This window comes from Scyliorhinus canicula, chromosome 17 (assembly GCF_902713615.1).
Source record: "Scyliorhinus canicula chromosome 17, sScyCan1.1, whole genome shotgun sequence".
Taxonomy (NCBI): Eukaryota; Metazoa; Chordata; class Chondrichthyes; order Carcharhiniformes; family Scyliorhinidae; genus Scyliorhinus; species Scyliorhinus canicula.
In genome coordinates this window covers 94148703-94167278 of record NC_052162.1, presented here as the reverse complement: position 1 = coordinate 94167278, position 18576 = coordinate 94148703, and the positions used below count along the sequence as shown (strand labels likewise).

Genomic DNA, 18576 nt, shown 5'->3' with positions numbered 1-18576 from the left:
TGGCACAGTGATTAGTAATGTTGCCTCACAGCGCAAGGGAACCAGTGTTAATCGTCTGGTTTGAGTTTGCCCGCTCTCCTCTTTCTGCGTGGGTTTCCTCTGGGTGCAGGTTTGGTGGATTGGCCATGGTAAATGAAATGAAAATGAAAATCGCTTATTGTCACGAGTAGGCTTCAATGAAGTTACTGTGAAAAGCCCCTAGTCGCCACATTCCGGCGCCTGTCCGGGGAGGCTGGTACGGGAATCGAACCGTGCTGCTGGCCTGCTTGGTCTGCGTTAAAAGCCAGCGATTTAGCCTGGTGAGCTAAACGTATGCCTCCTGGTGACTGACCCCTCCACCCTTGGAAATTGGCCCTTAGTTCAAAGATGTGTATGTTAGGTGGGGTTATAGGGATCGGTTGGGGGAGTGGGTCTAGACAGGGTGCTCCTTTGGAGGGTTGGTGCAGATGCGATGGGCCGAATAGCTTCCTTCTGCGCTTTAGGTATTTTAAGGTTTCTGTGGCTGCAGAACCAGAGAGTTGTGAGGCTATGTAGAGCTTTAAGCACAAAGGTGAGACTTCTGTGGAACCTGTGGAACTGAGAACTAAAGTAGATTAGAACAAGAACAAAGAACAGTACAGCACTGGAACTGGTCCTTCGGCCCTCCAAACCTGTACCAGTCATGATATCAACCTTGGCCAAAACCCTCAGCACTTCCTTGTGCCGTGTCCTTCTCTACCCATGTATTTGTCAAGATGCCTTTTGAATACCGTTAATGTATCTGCTTCCACAACCTCCCCTGGCAACGTGTTCCAGGCACTCGCCACCCTCTGCGTAAAGAAACCTGCCTCGCACATCTCCTCTAAACTTTGCCCCACAGACGTTAAACGTATGCCCCCTGGTGACTGACCCCTCCACCCTTGGAAATCCACTCTATCCATGCCCCTCATAATCCTGTAGACCTCTATCAGGTCACCCTCAACCTCTGTCTTTCCAACAAAAACAGTCCAGGTCTATTCAGTCTCTCCACATAGCTAACACTCTCCAGACCAGGCAACTCGCCGGCAAACCTCCCCTGCACCCTCCCCAAAGCCCCCACATCCCTCTGGTAGTGTGGCGGTCGGTATTGTGCGCAATACTCCCAAGTACGCCTTACCAAGGTTCTGTACAACTGTAGCATGACTTGCCAGTTTTTATACTGAATGCCCCGACCAATGAAGGCAAGCATTCTGTATGCTTTCTTGACTACCTTGTCCACTTGTGTTGCCACCCTCAAAGATCTGTGGACCTGCAAGCCCATATCTCTCTCTCTTTCTATATTCCTAAGAGTTTTGCCATTTACTGTATATTTCCCCTCTATGTTTGACCTAATAAAATGCATTACCTCGCATTTGTCCAGATTCAACTGCATTTACCATTTCTCTGCCCAAGTCTCCAACCTATCTAAATGTCCTGCTGTATCCTCTGACAATCCTCAACACTATCTGCAACTCCACCAACCTTGGTGTCATCCGCTAATCAGACCAGCTACATTTTCCTCCACATTATTTATGTACACAGCACAACTCTTTAGTCCAGAAATGACCTTATTGGTTAGTCTTTGGAATGTTGCTGGGGCATTCCTCATTCCAAATGGCAGAACTTTAAACTGTTCCAGATCATTTGGCATCACAAAAGCCCAAGCGTCCGTCACCCTTTGCGAAAAAGTACCTCCCAGTATTCTTTAAGTAAGTAAATTTAGCATGCACAAGATGATGGGGAAGAAGAACTTGGTATGGGATAGATTTTGGAGACAGCAGAGTTTGAAGTGGGTTAACCTTCTGTCTGGAGGAGGGCTTGGATGTATTAATCTAGTCTAAAGGTAACAAAAACATGGATGAGAGTTTCAACAGTGGATGGGCTCTGGCAAGGGCAGAACTGGGCATTGTGACATGAGTGGATGTGGTTGTTCTCTGTAATGGAGAGGATATGGCATGGAGGTAACCTGAGGATCTAATAGTTTGCAAAGCATGTGAACGGTGGTTCAACTTGAGAAGATGGACGAGCAAGGTTTGGAGTCAGGCATGAGGGTGTGGAGTTTACAAAATGACAGCTTTAAAGTAGTGGTGACAATGAGCATGGAGGTTGAGTCATGGTAATGGATTTAAGGACTTTGGAGACGTGTCATAGTTTACCAGCATGGAGGGTAATAAAGGTGACACCACCACCACAATGTTTAATCGAAAGTAAATAATGAAAATGCTAAATATGTGGAGAGGCTTTGTTAATGGACACAGGCAAGTTTCCATCCTAGTCATGATGGCAGTACTAATCTGAATAAACATGGCAAGAAGAACCTTGTTCAGAAGTAAATGGGCATTCTGCAGGGAGTTGGAGTTAATTCACTGGTGGGGATAATGGTAGCTAGCATGAGTAGGGTGAGAAGGATGTTGGCAGGATTAGTCCTCAATGCATGCATTGAGTTGGAAGGTTAGTGAGCGAATGGAATAGGACGGTTAAAGCTGCTGCTCATAATGAAGCAACTAATTTTGCCTCAAGGGCCCTTTGGCAAAATACTGAACGCAGGAGTAACTGTGAACCTTTCCAAGAGAATTTGAAGCCTGGGACGTCAGTGGGATGGGAAAGGAATATTGACGGATGAGGCAAGGGAAACCGAGTATTGTGGGAAGGAAAGAATATGTCAGGGTTTTAAAATAGGGAGAAAGAAATAGTCTGGCACTCATAGTGGGCTTTTAGATAGCATGGTGCAGGTGAAAACCATGGAATTATTTAAGAAACAATTGAGCAGTAATTAGGTATTGTAGGATCTTTCTGGATAAAATTAAGTAAGGTAGACCAAAGGGTCGCCTTATCCACAAGTATTTTGTGATTTAAGTTCATAAGAGCAGAGGTGGGGCAGGATTTGGGATCAAAAAGGGGATCTTTCCATGGGGATTGAGGATCTGGCTGAGGTCTTAAATGAGCACTTTACATCTGTCTTTACCAAGGAAGAAGATGCTGCCAAAGTCATTTAAATGAGGAGGTGGGTGAGATACAGGATGGGATAAAAACTGATAAAGCGGAGGTGTTAAGAAAGGCTGCCTGTACTCGAAGTTAATGAGTCACCAGGACCAGCTGGGATACATCCAACCTGGCTTCGAGAAGTGCAGGCTGAGATTGCGGGGGCACTGGCCACCATCTTCCAAACCTCCGTAGACCATGGTGGTTCCATATGGACTGGAGAAATGTAAATGTTGCACTCTTGTTCAAAAAAGAATAAATTCAGCAACTACAAGCCAATCAGTTTAACCTTGGTGGTGGGAAAGCTTTGAGAAATGATAATTCAGGACAACATTAAAATTCGCTTAGACAAATGTGGTTTAATTAAAGAAAACCAGCATGGATTTTTTGCAGGCAAATCATCTTCTCATGAGGTAATGGAGAAGGTTGATGAGGGTAATTTGGTGTTGATGGACTTCCAAGAGTTATTTAATAAAGTGCCACATGATAGGCTTGCCAGCAAAGTTGAAACATATGGATTAAAAGGGACAGTGGCAGCAAAGGATACAAATTTGGTTAAGTGAAGGGAAGCAGAGGGTAGCGGTGAATGGTTGTTTTTTCAGATTGGAGGAAAATGTACAGTGGGGCTCCATGAGTCCCTGCTTTTCCTAATCTGTAGGGAAGACTTGGGTGAAAAGGCACAATTTCAGTATTTGTGGATGACACCAAACTTCGGAGTATTGTGAGAAGCAAAGAAGATGGTGACGAGACTTCAAGAGAACACAAACAGGCTGGCGAAATGGGCAACACATAGCAGATGAACTTTAATGCTGAGAAGTGTGAAGTAATATGTTTTAGTAAGAAGAATGAGGAGAAGTAATATAAAATAAGGGATATGCAGGAGCAGAGGAACCTGAGGGTGAGTGTACACAAAACAATGAAGGTGGTGGAGCAGTTTGAGAAAGCAATGGAGGCATGTGGGATCCAGAGCTTTATAAAATCAAGTACAGAAGCATGGAAATTATGGTGAAACTTTATAAAACACTGGTTCAACCTCAACTGGAGTGTTTTGCTTAACTCTGGATGCTGCTCTTTTGGGAGGATGTGAAGGCTTTAGAGAGTGCACTGTAAAGGTTTGCGAGAATGGTTGTAGGGATGAGGGACTGGGTTCAGTCTCCCGAAAGAAGAGAAAGCTTAGAGGAGATTTGATGATGTTCAAAATCATTACGGGCCGAGACATAAAGGGAAATTGTTCCCATTGCCGAAGGGTCAAGAACCAGCAGACACTGATTTAAGGTGATTGGCAAAAAGGCCAAAGGTCACTGGAGGAAAAGAGTTGAGCAGTGAGCACTTAGGATCTGGAATGTAATCTCTGAGATTGTCACGGAAGCCGATTCAATCGTAGCTTTCAAAAAGGAATTGGATAAGCACCTGAAGGGGTAAGAAAAACATTGCAGGGCTACAGGGAAAGGATGTGAGACTAACTATATTTGCTCTTGCATAGTGCCAGCACGGACCCAACAGGCCACGTGGCCTTTTCCAATGCTGTGATCGTACTGTGGTTCCATTCCCCACAATGTTGGAAGATAAAATGATACTTTGACAAGGTGATAATTTGAATGCCATTGAGGATATTTTGCTCTGTTTATTACAATTGGGTAACACCATAAAGAAGGTTTACCATACTCTGAGAGAGAGATCCTTGGTCCCCGCTAAGTACCATGTTGGTTATTTCCTCGGTTGCATTTTACCACCGTTGTCGTTCATGAATGGCACTGTGTTAGCGCTGCTGCCGCCTCACAGCGCCAGAAACCCGGGTTCAATTTCCGCCTTGGGTGCCTGTCTGTATGGAGTTTGCGTATTCATCCGTGCCTGCATGGGTTTTCTCCGGGTGCTGCAGTTTCCTCCCACAGTTCAAGATGTGCAGGTTAGGTGGGGTTAAGAAGACAGGATGGGGAATGGGCCTCGGAAGGGTTTTCTTTCAAGAGGGTCGGTGCAAACTCGGTGGGCCAAATGGCCTCCTGCTGTGTAGAGTTTCTATGGATCATACTCTGGTGTTAACCTTAAGTCAGTAAGACTACTTTTTAGTTGCTATTTTTGTATCCACTTTTGCTTGAACAGTTTCTCCCTGGAGTGTACTTAGAGACTTTGTTGCGTTCTATGTTTGTTATTAGCTGGAAAGTCAAGAGTCATGCTGATTTCAGAGTTTAGTTCAGTGTTTTTTTGCTAACATTGATGGGAGGCTGTTGTAGAAACACCCTTGCTGCAGCACTGTCCAGGATGTATCATGAGCTTCAAACTCCATTTAATTGGTTTCCTCTAACTTTGCTTGGAAATGTCAGCCAGAGAAACATTGAGAATGTGCTTTATTAAAGCTGCCATCTCACTTATCCAAGGCCCCTTGTGGGGATAAGCACAAAGAAAACCCCATGCGGTGGTTCCGTCTTAACCCCTTAATTCTCTGGCTGCAGTTAGTGTAGAAATTTAATCCTGGCTCATCTTTGGCCGATGTTTTGACCTCAGCTGCCCATGTTTAGGAGACTGGAAATTATTCTACTCCAGTAAGTGCAGGATAATGGATCAAACTTAACAAAAATAATTTTATATTTGCTGTTCCCTTGCGTTTATTTACACCTCACGGTTATTTACGGCCTCACGGTAGCATGGTGGTTAGCATCAATGCTTCACAGCTCCAGGGTCCCAGGTTCGATTCCCGGCTGGGTCACTGTCTGTGTGGAGTCTGCACGTCCTCCCCGTGTGTGCGTGGGTTTCCTCCGGGTGCTCCGGTTTCCTCCCACAGTCCAAAGATGTGCGGGTTAGGTGGATTGGCCATGCTAAATTGCCCGTAGTGTAATGTTAATGGGGGGATTGTCGGGTTACGGGTATGTGGGTTTAAGTAGGGTGATCATTGCTCGGCACAACATCGAGGGCCGAAGGGCCTGTTCTGTGCTGTACTGTTCTATGTAACAGTTGGGGCACTCATGTGAAGTGCTTTGTTTTGAAGTCATCTTGGATCTTGACACCTTATGTTATGTGATATTGGTTTGAAACTAAATACGTGCAAGTCCGTCCACGGTTACTTTTCTTGCCTTTTTGTTTTGGAAAGTACCATTCCTTCTTGGCTGATTTTTGGCATTGCTGGTGAATTTAATTACAGCCATCCATAGCTCAGATAAAAATACTGATGTCTCCATTAGCTTGTGGACACAGTTGCAAGAAACATATATTTTAGACGTACTTTTTTTATTTTAGTGCATGCACTTTGCTGTATTTAGACAAGGGAGCCTTTCTCATAAGTGTTTCTAATGTGACAGCAATCTGTATGCAAATCATTGAGAAAAAATGTTTAAAGGCAAGATCATTCACTTTGTGATTGAATTCAGATTGTGAAACCCACTCAAACGCTTTTTCTCTACCGTTGATTTTGCACACAGTATGCAACAAGATAGTTGTCGTGTTATGTGATTGCAAGTTAAACCAACACAAGGGACTTTTAATTTCATCGGTCGTAGTCCACTTTTCTGTTTGTGCTATTGCAGTATTATTAACGGTATCACTATTGCCTGCTGCATGGAATTTGTGGGCTGGTACTACATGCGGGCTTTTTGAGTATAACGTGTATGTTATCTTTAAAATGCCATTAGTGCAGCCACAATTGAACTATAAAGGCTGATCGGGCAGTCCCATTGAGGAATGGTGATTGCAGGGAGCTTCATCGGGGAAATCGCAGGAGCGCAGACTATAATATTCCAGCCCATTTACTTTTAATAGCTATAAACACAAGATGAAGGCCGATGATTTCCCAACCGCCCTGCAGGCATCGCTCTGCAAGTGCTTGGTATTGATACTTCGAAACATTTTAATTTAACAAGAATGCTGGTGTCTTGATAAGTACCTCCAATGCATTTCCTGGACTAAAGCTGCAGTGTTACATTTACCATGCAGTTGTGCAGCTGTTGGCGACTCTGATTGTAGTGCAGTAACCTCATAGAAACCAACCACAATTTAGCACAGAAGAACTGAGCCCCCCCCCCCCACACCACCACACGTGTGCACACCCACACGCTCACTTTAAAATATGTGATTTGTGATAGAGGCCACAGATTTTGGGGACACAAAAAAAACAAATACCGATTTATTTCCATGGGTTTATGAACTGTAGCCAAGGTTCTTTTTCACCATGTTGGATGGTCTCTACTCTGCAGTGTTTGCTGCGTTTCTTCCAAATGTGATCCACAGCTAAAGTTATTGGAAACAACCAACACTGCTTCAGAGGGAGGAGAGAAAATTTAAGGACAACTTGTGCGGTTTCTGCAGGGTGGCCAGCCATTGTCAGAAGTTGAGGAACCATGCAGGAAATATAGGCAACTTGAAAGGATACCGAGGAGAGAAACCGGAATGATTGGGGAGATGGAGGGATTGGAGTCAGAGAAGACCTGATGTTGTAAATTGTTCATGATCTACACTGGTACAGTGAAGAGGCGATGTGAACGTTGCTTTAAGGATTCAAAAGCGTCCAGGTAATGTCGACTACGACGAGCTGTTTCACCTTCTCTAGGACAGTAGACCCAGAGGGTATGGCTTGCATTAGCAGGAAGGTGAATTCAAATGCAATCTAGGTAAAACAGCATTTCAATGAATGAGTGTGTGGAACAGCCTCCCTCGGGAGATGGTCGAAGCAGCTAGTATTGGTTCAATCAAATAGAAATTAGATAGACAGCTTTCAGAAAATAGCATTTTTGGAGTGAGTGGCTTGGTACCTCTGGTTGCTAAAGTTATGCACCACTGGGGCTGTCCTTGAATCATGTCTGGTTCTATTATCGATTAATAAGAAGAGCTGGTCACTATGATTAGTCAATAACTCATTATCAGTGTATCATGTCCACCAGGATGGTGGAAAGTGAACTAGATAGATTGTGATCTGTTTTTGACCTAGAATTCCTGTGTTCCTAAAAAATGACGTGAATATCTGTATACTGAAGTAGTTTAATTTTGTGCCAATTTTTTCAAAATAACCATGATTTTATTTGTCCCTTGTCAAAATTTTGAGAACAAACCTGCATACATACATTCGTAATTCGAGTGGTTCGCATTGCTGCCTCATGGTACCGAGGACCCGAGTTCGATCCCCGCCTTTGGGTCACTGTCCTTGTGGAGTTTGCACATTCTCCCATGTCTGCATGGGTCCCACCTCCGCAACCCAAAGATGTGCAGGGTGGGTGGATTGGCCATGTTAAATTGCCCTTAATTAGAAAAAATTGAATTGGGTACTTTAAATTTGTTTTTTTAAAACAGTAATTGGTGAGTTGCTCCCCAAAGTCCATTAAATACGATTAGAAAGAGGGAGTGGGAAAGAGAAAAATTGTCCTATATCCCGAGCATGGGAGGAGTTTTTCAAATCACTACACTCTCAGTATTTTTACTTAAATGCCATATGAAGCTCCAAGGTGGCTTTAAGACTGACCAATATTTCATAAGAAACTCCATCACTTAGTTTGAAAGAAAACCTTTTAATCATTGTACCAAAGATAGCACAAGTTACTGCATTGACAGCAGTAGATGCTTTCAATGGATTTATTTTCCTACAATGCAAATCTTGGAAACAAGCCATCTTGTTATTAAATTGTGTAGAAGCAACTTAGTTTACAAGTTTAATTGGCTTTAATGGGTGACTCTTAATGAAGTACATTGGTAGTTCAGAGCTGAAATGACTGTGTGTGGTGGCACTGCTACTGTGTGGCAAGGCTATAGTATTATAATTTTAACTTCCCTGACTTCCACCGAGGTCGGCTTCCTGCTAGGAGTGGTGCATTAAGCCTTGGATTGTACAAGACTTTCATGAACAATTAAAGACACTTAGTTATTGATTAACAATTAGTCAAACCGACCATAATGAATGGTACTTGGGTATACGATCAGCATTTTCATGCAAAGTTGCCAAATACTTCAAAATGCAGGAGATATGGATTCCAAGAGACCGAGATCTTTAAGCTGGCATTCGGAGTTTGTGATGGACATTAAACTTTGTTACATTCTAAGCATATTAATTATAAACCTTCAGGTACAGTCACAGCAGCCCTGTTTGGATCTGTTATCGTCTGCCGTTTTATAAGAACAATTTAAGAGATCACGGTGAATTCAATTCTGAGGGAGAATTGCTATGCGGTACAAAACAGCGAGCAGAAATATTTACAAATGCATACTATTATTTTTATTCATCAGCTTGTTAAATTCAAAAGTGGAAAATAAGACTTGGAAATATTTGCCCAACTCAAATAGGATTTTGCATGCCTTACTAGAAATACTCAGATGTAGAATATTTTGTGAAATAATCCTTAAAAATAAATTCTTGATATTTGTATACACAAATGTGAAAACCAATCGGTTATTTTGACAGATCGTTCAATTTTATTTTCACTTTTTACAATTCATACAAAAAAAAGTTCAGTACTTTGGGGGAATTGAATGGGGGAGTCAGGAGGCTGGCATTGCAGGCAGTGATTTGCCATATTGCTTCTTGGCATACTGCAGCCAGGAGATATTCCAGCACACAAGTCGCGTGCACGTATGCTGCCAGCATAATTGCATAATAACTTGAACTTGTAAAATGTAAGGGGTCAGCAAGTAACTGAATGGATATGCAGTTTCGTTTCTATATTTGTTAAGGCAGCGGGGTAGCACAATATCACTCTCAGTGCGCAAATTATTAAGCTGTTGAAAGTGCAGTAGGAGCCCATAAATCATTCTCCCTTACAGTGTACTGCTTTCCCCACTGTAGCCTGGCCTAGTGGAAAACTATGAGCATTGATTCTTTGAAAATGACCTTCCTTCATGAAATCCTGCTAAATTTGTAAACAAAGAGTTTGTCTTTCCTGTACCCGTGAAGTGAAAATGAGTTTGAAATTAATTTAATGACTTACAAAAATAGTGTTGTAAACTTGTGGAAACCGCCTCAGTTAATTGTTAAGAGACAGCAACTAACTCAAACTGCTTACTTATAATTTTCTTCCTGTTGCGCCATCCTCTTCTCACAGCACCTCCCCGACCTTGCGCCATCTCCCCAATCTTACCTTGCAGTCCTCCCTTCGCATTCCAGTTTCTTTCTTTCTCTCTCTCTCTCTCTCAAAGCAGGTTCCATAGTAACTTTCAAAGTGGAATTGAATATATCCTTAAAGGGGTAAAAGAAGTCTGTCTCTCTTTTCTGTAGCTTTCACATAAGTGAGTTGAAATAATGTACATAGAACAGTACAGCACAGAACAGGCCCTTCGGCCCTCAATGTTGTGCCGAGCAATGATCACCCTACTCAAACCCACGTATCCACCCTATACCCGTAACCCAAGAACACCCCCCTTAACCTTACTTTTTTTAGGACACTACGGGCAATTTAGCATAGCCAATCCACCTAACCCGCACATCTTTGGACTGTGGGAGGAAACCGGAGCACCCGGAGGAAACCCACGCACACACGGGGAGGACGTGCAGACTCCGCACAGACAGTGTGCTGTGAACATTTTTCATAAATACATTAAACTCCAGAATATTTCAGCAATATCACCCTTCCATGTTTAAAAATTTTTTTTTGTGCAAGTGCTCCTCGACCCCATGCCACCTTTCATCCACCTTACCACTCAAATTTCTGTAGGGCATCTCGGGGTGAATACGTGAGCGCAACTTGTTTGATGCGATGAATGTAGGAATTTCAGATTTGTTATAGATATTTGGTGCAATAAGGGTTAAAAGCCGAGGTTAGTGTTTTTCAAGAATCCTGAGTTGAAAGATTTTGGGAGCCAGAAGTGTAACTAGGCCATTGTAAAAGCCTGGGCTAATGGAATATTGTTTGAATTAAGGGGATTCCCTGTGGAGTTGATTAGATTTTGGCTTAGTAAGGTTATGTAACGAGTGTGCGAAGGTTTCAGACATTTTTCAGAAAAGCAGAGTTAGTTGAGTGTTAGTTGGTGATGGGAGCAGAAGTCAAGCATCTCAGTTCAGTTAAAAGATATATTTAGCTAGATTAGCAGTTTCTTTCCAAACAATTCATAAGAGTGGAATTAGAAGGTGAGGGGAAACAAGCTGAAGCAGCTTCTGAAGAAATACAGCCAGAGTTTCTGCATGGTTCTGACAGGATTCAGGTCTTTTATTTAAAGCAGTGCATAATATCTCTCTTTCTCAAAGTACATCCTTGTAAAGCGGGTATTCCTGAGGGCTAACTGCAGTTAACAGTGGATTGAGAGCTGAGATATTTCCTTATTGTTTGAGTGGAGTGTTACTGTATTCACTGTATTGATTGGCATTGTTTGAGGTGTAATTATAAGCTTTTTTTATGGTGTGACATTAAAGATATTTTAGTACTGTTAGTATTGAAATTTTGTTTTAATATTTATATTAAAATTTTAATATTTAATATCCTTTTTTTGTGTGAAATCACTCTTGGAGCTAGGTCTCCTTTCCCCTCAGTCTTACAAAATTAAAATAAAATATTGGAGTTACTGTCCAGTATCCTAGCCACTGTTGGTATCTGGCGCAAATGTATTGAGCATTCACCCCCTGGTATTGTCAAAGTTAATTTCTGTTCCGTAATTTTGTACGACAAGCTAATGTAAGTTCCATCATTCTTAACCTCCATTGTCACTTCCCTAAATGATCATAATCTTTAAACAAACCCATTGAATCCATTATTACTTTGGGAGTTTAGGATTGAATATGTAGCGTATTGAATTGGAACAGATAAAATATTAGCTGGAAAACTTGGCAGTGAACTTTTTCTTTGGCTTGTTGAGCAGAATTAATCATCGAATAGAAAGATTTGAAAAACTTAAATGGAGTAAATCATACATCTGATTTCTGTTTTAACAGCAATTATCATATTACTAGAAATTCACAAGAGCATGATGGGTGTTTGAACATTAATTTATCACTTTCTAATTTGAAGGCACAGCTGTGATTGATGTGAATGACTGTAGTGCAATGCACCCTCATGGCCCAGAGAAATATGCAATACATGTGGGAACCATTGACAATTCCCAATGGATGCAGTACAGTATTCTTTTGCAAAGTGTAATGGACACATTTATCACCGTAATATTAACGGTAAGGGTTTTCTGTATAGTCATTAGCTGTTGGAAACCAAGAATAGCTCCATAGTCCTGATATAGGCATGGCAGTGCTCAGTGATGCTTTAAAACAAAAGGGTTTTTGCCATGTTTTGTGGCATTTAATGTATTTCATCGTCATTTCTCATTTCTTTACAATAGCTACTGTTGAGTGCTACAACCCGAGAACCAATGAATGGAACTACGTGGCTAAAATGAATGAACCGCATTACGGACATGCTGGCACTGTTTATGGTGGTTTCATGTACATTTCAGGTAATTCTCAACTCTGGCTATCCCTTCAACATTGTTTCATTAAATTAATCTGAAAGCTATTGAAACAAAACATGATCACGTTTCTTGAATGTTGAAATGAGTCGGTATTGAACACAAGCTTGTCCTCTGTGGTGTAACAAGTTATGTTTTTGGGTTCTGGCATGAGAGACCACATTTGGATGGTGCAACATTTTGAGTGCTGATGGAAATTAGCCTCGGGTTCCCTAATTTAAAAGCACCCTTATACCTGCCCAATGTAACAAGCTCTCAGGACAGAGCCGAGGACTCTTGCCGCTGTACTCCAGCTTATTAGAGTATTGCACCAAGTGACTTCCTTGTCAAGATAGCTGGGGCGTTATTTAATTAATGAAAGAAAGTCTTGTATTTTATAATTTTTTAAATATAATACAGGACATCTCAAAAGCATTTCACAGCCAATTAAGTACATTTGAATTGCAGGCTAGTGTAGAAAAAGTCGATATCAATTTGTGCACAATAAGGTCCCCTATACAGCAGTAAGGTAAATGACCACAAGGACAAAATAATTAAGGTTCCATTTGGCCCATCGAAAACCTACCATGACAGGATCATGGCTGATCCGATTGTGATCTCTCCCTCAAAGATCTATCGAACTCAGCCCTGAGTATAGTGATTGGCCCAGCCTCCAGTGATATCTGGGAAGGGAATTCCAAAAACTAATGACCCTCCGAAAGAAGAAAACAATTCCTCTTCTCCATCTTAAATGGGAGACTTCTAATTTTTAGATTGTCTGCTAGTCCCGGGTCTCCTCCACAAGGAAAAACATCCTTTCCACACCCACCCAATGAAGTCCCTCAGGATCTTGTATCTTTCAAGAACATTTGGTAAATTCTAATAGGTATAGGCCTAACCAGCTCAATCTTTCCTCACAAGATAACCTGTTGTGAGTGAACTGCTTAATACAGTTGTATCCTTTCTTAAGTAAGGTGTCTGTTTAAGTTATGTTGATATTTGGACAAAATATTTGCCAGAACACCTTGACTGTTCGTTTTGTCGTGTTAAACTCACCATCGTTCAATAGGAACCAAGTCCTACCTCCTGGGCACTATTTATCATAGAATCCCTACAGTGCAGAAGGAGACATTCGGCCCATCGAGTCTGCGCCGACCCTCCGAAAGGACATCTCATCTAGGCCCTCACACCAACCCAGTAGCCCCGCCTGACCTTTTGGACACGAAGGGGAAATTCAATTTGGCCAATCCACCTCACTTGCATATTTTTCGACTGTGAGAGGAAACTGGAGCACCCGGAGGACACCCACACAGACACGGGTAGAAAGTGCAAGCTGCACACACAGTCACCCAAGACTGGAATTAAACCCGGGTCCCTGGCGCTGTGAGACAACAGTGCCAACCACGTCGCCCTATCCTCAACCGCTATCAAAAACATATTATCTGGTCATTATTTCTTGCTGTTTATGGGAACCAGTTGCATGCAAGGGGACAGCCATGGTACCTGCGTTTTAAGACGTTTCATTTCAAAGGAATCTTATTGACTGTAAAGTGCTTTGGGATGTCCCAAGATTGCAAAATGTGCTATTTAAATACAAGTCTCTTTCCTTTTCGAAATAGACATATTTAAACACAGCTGCACATTTCCAGCAGCTTGCTTTCCTCAAGGTGGTCCATCTGAATTTATTAAAGATATATGAAGATGTATCTACATCCTTAGTTAAGGATTCCTTGTGTGTCTTGTGGAATAAGGGTCTTGCTGTATAACATTACACGTTTATTCCCCGTTGCCATGAGCGATTCCAACCATTTCTTTCTTAAAATAATTTTCTAATTAATGAATGTTATTCCATCTGAAAAGCACTATGATTGGATTAAAACATTGTGCCATTATGCATTAGGTGTTTCGGTCCTCCTAAGGTCAATTGTGCATTAGCTTTTCCCTTTCTTATCCTCGGCTGATATAGTTTTGAACTCTGTTAACGCATGTGAAATGTCAAGTCAAGGCACTGCAACACAACAAAGAAATAGAAGCAGGAGTAGGCCACTGGGCACGTCAAGCCTGCAGCGTGATTCAATACAATCATGACTGATCTATGCTGTCGTCAACTCCTTTTCTGTTCCAATTCACCATAGCCCTCTCTCTATTCTTCCACCTGTCAAATATTTATCCACCTCCACTTTAAATACTTCTAATGATCCAGCCTCCTCCACCCGCCGGGCCAGAGAATTCCAGAGATTCACCGCCCTCTGTGAGAAGAAATTTCTATGCACCTCAGTTTTAAATGACCATCCCTTTATCGTGTAGCTATTCCCTTGTTCGAGACTCTTCCACTAGTGAAAACATCTCACCATCTACCCTGTCGAGCCCCTTCAGGGTCTAATGTGTTTGAATAAGGTCACCCCTCACTCTTCTAAACTCCAAGGAATACAGACCCAGACGGTTTAGTCACTGTTGATAGGACAACCCTCATCCCAGGAATTAGCCTGGTGAATCACCTTTGGACTACCTCCAATGTTACTATATATATCCTTTAGTAGCTGAGGGGCCAAAACTGTACACAGTATTCCAGGTAAGGCCTCACCAGCACCCTGCACAATTGTAACAAAATGTCCATGTGGATTATGCACATTCTCCCCATGTCTGCGTGAAGGTGGATTGGCCACACTAAATTGCCCGTTAATTGGGGGGGGGGGGGAAATCGAGTACTCAAAATTGATAAAGAAATTGCAACCAAACCTCCCTACTTTTAAACTCCCAATGCCTTTGCAATAAAGGCCAAAACGCCGTTTGCCCTCTTGGCTACTTGTTGGACCTGCCTGTCAGCTTTTTGTTATTCATGCACTCCCAACACCTAGATACCTTTGTACCTCACTCACCTGCAGTCTCTTTCCATTTAGTTAATAAGCTGTCTTTTGATTCCTCCGACTGATGTGCAAGACCTCGCACTTTCCCACATTAAACTCCGTTTGCCAGATATTCGCTCAGTCTCCCAATCTATCCCATTGCAGAATCGCCATACCCTCATCACTACATGCCCTTTCATCTATTATCGTATCATCGGCAAATTTAGAAACCTTACGTTCTGTTCTTTCCTCCAGGTTATTAATGTAAATAGTGACAATTGCAGGCCCAGAACTGATCCCTGTGGTACTCAACTAGTTACATCTTTCCACTCTGAAAAGGACCCATTTTTTTCCAACTCTGTTTTTTATGTGACAGCCAGCTTTCAATCCATGCTAACATGCATAAATGTCCCTTAATTGGAAAAAATAATTAGGGATGGGCCTGATGTTGATTTTGACTATTTTACATCTGTCTTTCGAGATTTCCGCCAAATGTGGATTGAAGCTGATTTCAGACTTGTCATTCATGAGGACAGATTCATTTCACACTGCTATATTGTTATGATTTCCTCCTTTCCGTTTTTCGATCTTTCCAACCTACTTGGGTATTTCTGCTTTTTACCCGGACAAGAGAAGGCTATTCAGCCCCTCGAGGCACTCCAGCTGTTCAATCACATCGGTCGATATGTACTCTTAACTCCATTTACCTTAAACTTAATTACCTTAGATTGTGTTAGCTAAGGGTATCTATCGATCTCAGTCTTGACAGCTCCAATTCGCCCCACAGTCACAGCCTTTTAGAAGAGAGAATTGCAGTTTATACTATCCTTTGTGTGAAAGGCCCTGACCTGCTTCCACTCCTGAATGGCCTGGCTCCAGTGTTAAAATTATTCCTCTTTGTTCTTTATTTTTCCACAGGATTAAACAATCCCTCTGCCTTCACCCTGACAAAACATCTTGTTTGGAGAATAGTGTAATATTCATTAAGCTAATGTTACTTTGGAATTGCTTAACTTAAACATGGGGTGGAATTTTCTGCTCCCTTCAGCAACAGGAATCATAGCAGGCAGGGACTTGAAAATTGGCGTGATGGAAAAATCAGTTTCCCTCTGGCGGGAGATTAGTTTGGAATTTCTTTTCCTCCTGACTTTGATAGCAGGTAAAAAAGGCCAGACTGTTTCTCACTAATCTATGTCGGGAACCACATTTGCATCTCACGAATGCTTATTAAAAGGCCAACTCGCTGGAATTACATCCCCCCCCAAAGAAGTGCCCCCAGTGGATAATTAGAATGGTCTGTTTCCTGGCTGTATGTACCCGGGGTGCACTTGCCCTCCAAGTCACTCACTGGCCTGACTTGGAAATATATCGCCGATCCTTCACCGTCGCTCAGTCATAGTCCTGGAATGTTCTCCCGAACAGCACTGTGGGTGTACCTGCATCCCGGGAGCTGCAGCGGCTCAGGAAGGCAGTTGACCACCACCTTCTGAAGGACAATTAGGGATAGGCAATAAATGCTGACTGAGCCATCAATGTCCACATCCCGTAAAACAAAAATGGAGGAAGACAAATATATGGGAACTCCCATTGATTGCTCATTTGTACCCGTTCACAAAAGCCAGAGGAGTGGGAAATGCAGGCTGAAGTCAGTGCTGCCTTCTTCATAGCTTTGATATGAATAAGGAAAGGAAGGGCTATCGCTGTTTGGGCCATCCCGGGAAACAAAGGCCACCGGAGCCCCAGGAGTATCTAGATGCTGACGATCAGGGACTAAGTCCACAAGTCGTTTGGCATGACCAAGGGGGTCTACAGAAGAGGCAGCTTATACATGGAGATGAGGGAAAGACAGTGGCACAGATGCCTTCACTTGTCCGGGGATGTGCTGGCTTATCTTTCCCACACACATTGTGAGGAACTCGAGGCGCAGGCTTGGAGGGCATCTAATATCGTAAGTTCTTGATGTTACCACTCCGTTTTTGCCAGGGATCCTTCCTGGTCACCACTGGAGACCTTTGTTCAATCTCACAATAAGTAACCCTAAAATGCATAAGGGAGGTAACCAATGCCCTTTTCAATAAAGCTCATCATTACATGTGGTTCCACATGGATGAGGCAAGCCATGATTCCGGAGGAGGTGGGAGAAGCAGGGACGACAGTGACATTTAAGGGGCATCTTGACAAATACATGAATAGGATGGGAATAGAGGGATACGGACCCAGGAAGTGTAGAAGATTGTAGTTTAGTTGGGCAGCATGGTCGGCACGGGCTTGGAGGGCCGAAGGGCCTGTTCCTGTGCTGTATTTTTCTTTGTTCTTTGTTCTAGCTGTGAATTCACTGCAATCTCAGGCTTTCTGCAAATGCCAATGACTGCACGCCTGAAATCTTGAGAGTTCCCTTGCAGCAGCTTGTGAGTTGCATCAATAAAAACGGATTTCACGCTCAATGTTCAGTCTTTGTGATTGTGCGTGTTGGTGCTCGGTATTCCGGGAACTTTTGCAACTCATTCATCGTGAGCCCTTTTTGAGGACCCTCAGCGTTTAGAGGATTGGCTCCTTGGTGATGAGGGGTATCCCTAAAGACATGGCTAATGATGCCCGTTTGTCCACAGAATACAACTGAGTAGACAAGCAATGTTGTACATTCAACCACAAGATCATTAATTGACAGACTATTGGCCTTCAATACGTTTCAGGTGTTTGGACTGATCAGGCAGGGCTTTCCAGTACTCACCACAAGCGGCTGTCCTGTGTCATCTTGCTTTTATTTTCATGTCCTATACTATCATTGCTTGCTGCGTTCTGCACAACCTAGTGCTGCAAAGGGGGTGGGGAGGGGGGAAATGCTTTACCACAGGGAGACATGCAAGAACAACACATCACCTCAGACAAGGAGGATGTTGAAGGGGCTGCATCTCAAGAGGGCGAGGATTCGGATGAACCACACAAAGATGCCATTGCATGGGCATGGCGTGGCAGATGCACCTGTGATAATCTCCAGGAGGAATACAGACAAGGAACAGAGTAGGCCATTTGGCCCATGAGCCCGCTCCGCCAAACCTCAAATCTTCATCCCACCTGTCCCAATAACCTATAACCCTCTTGTTTAACAAGAATCTGTCTACTTGTGTCTTAAAAATATTCAAAGACTCACGGCCTTTTCAGGAAGAGAGGTCCAAAGGCACTCAACCCTCTGGAAGAAAAATATCGCTGTCTCTGTTTTAAATCGACTTATATTTAAGCGTAGACCCCAAGTCTGGGTTCTCTAACAAGGTGAAGACAAGTTGTTTCTGTTCGCGCTTTGACATTATCATCTTCACTTTACGAACGATCAACTATTTCATAGTGATCACTGAGGAAGCGTAAGTTACCTCCAACCCCAATGTTGGGGCCATCCTTGGAAGACACAGTAGCCTAG

General features: G+C 42.8%; 1 protein-coding gene across 6 annotated transcripts in view; it reads left to right on the top strand.

Annotated features, from left to right (window-relative positions):
- klhl13 (kelch-like family member 13) overlaps window positions 1–18576 on the top strand; it is a 280287-nt gene that overhangs the window by 256134 nt on the left and 5577 nt on the right. For all 6 annotated transcript variants that reach the window (XM_038774152.1, XM_038774155.1, XM_038774156.1 and 3 more), the window contains one exon: window positions 12211–12324. In XM_038774152.1, coding sequence (XP_038630080.1) covers window positions 12211–12324 — 114 coding nt within the window. The remainder of the gene's footprint in view (window positions 1–12210; window positions 12325–18576) is intronic.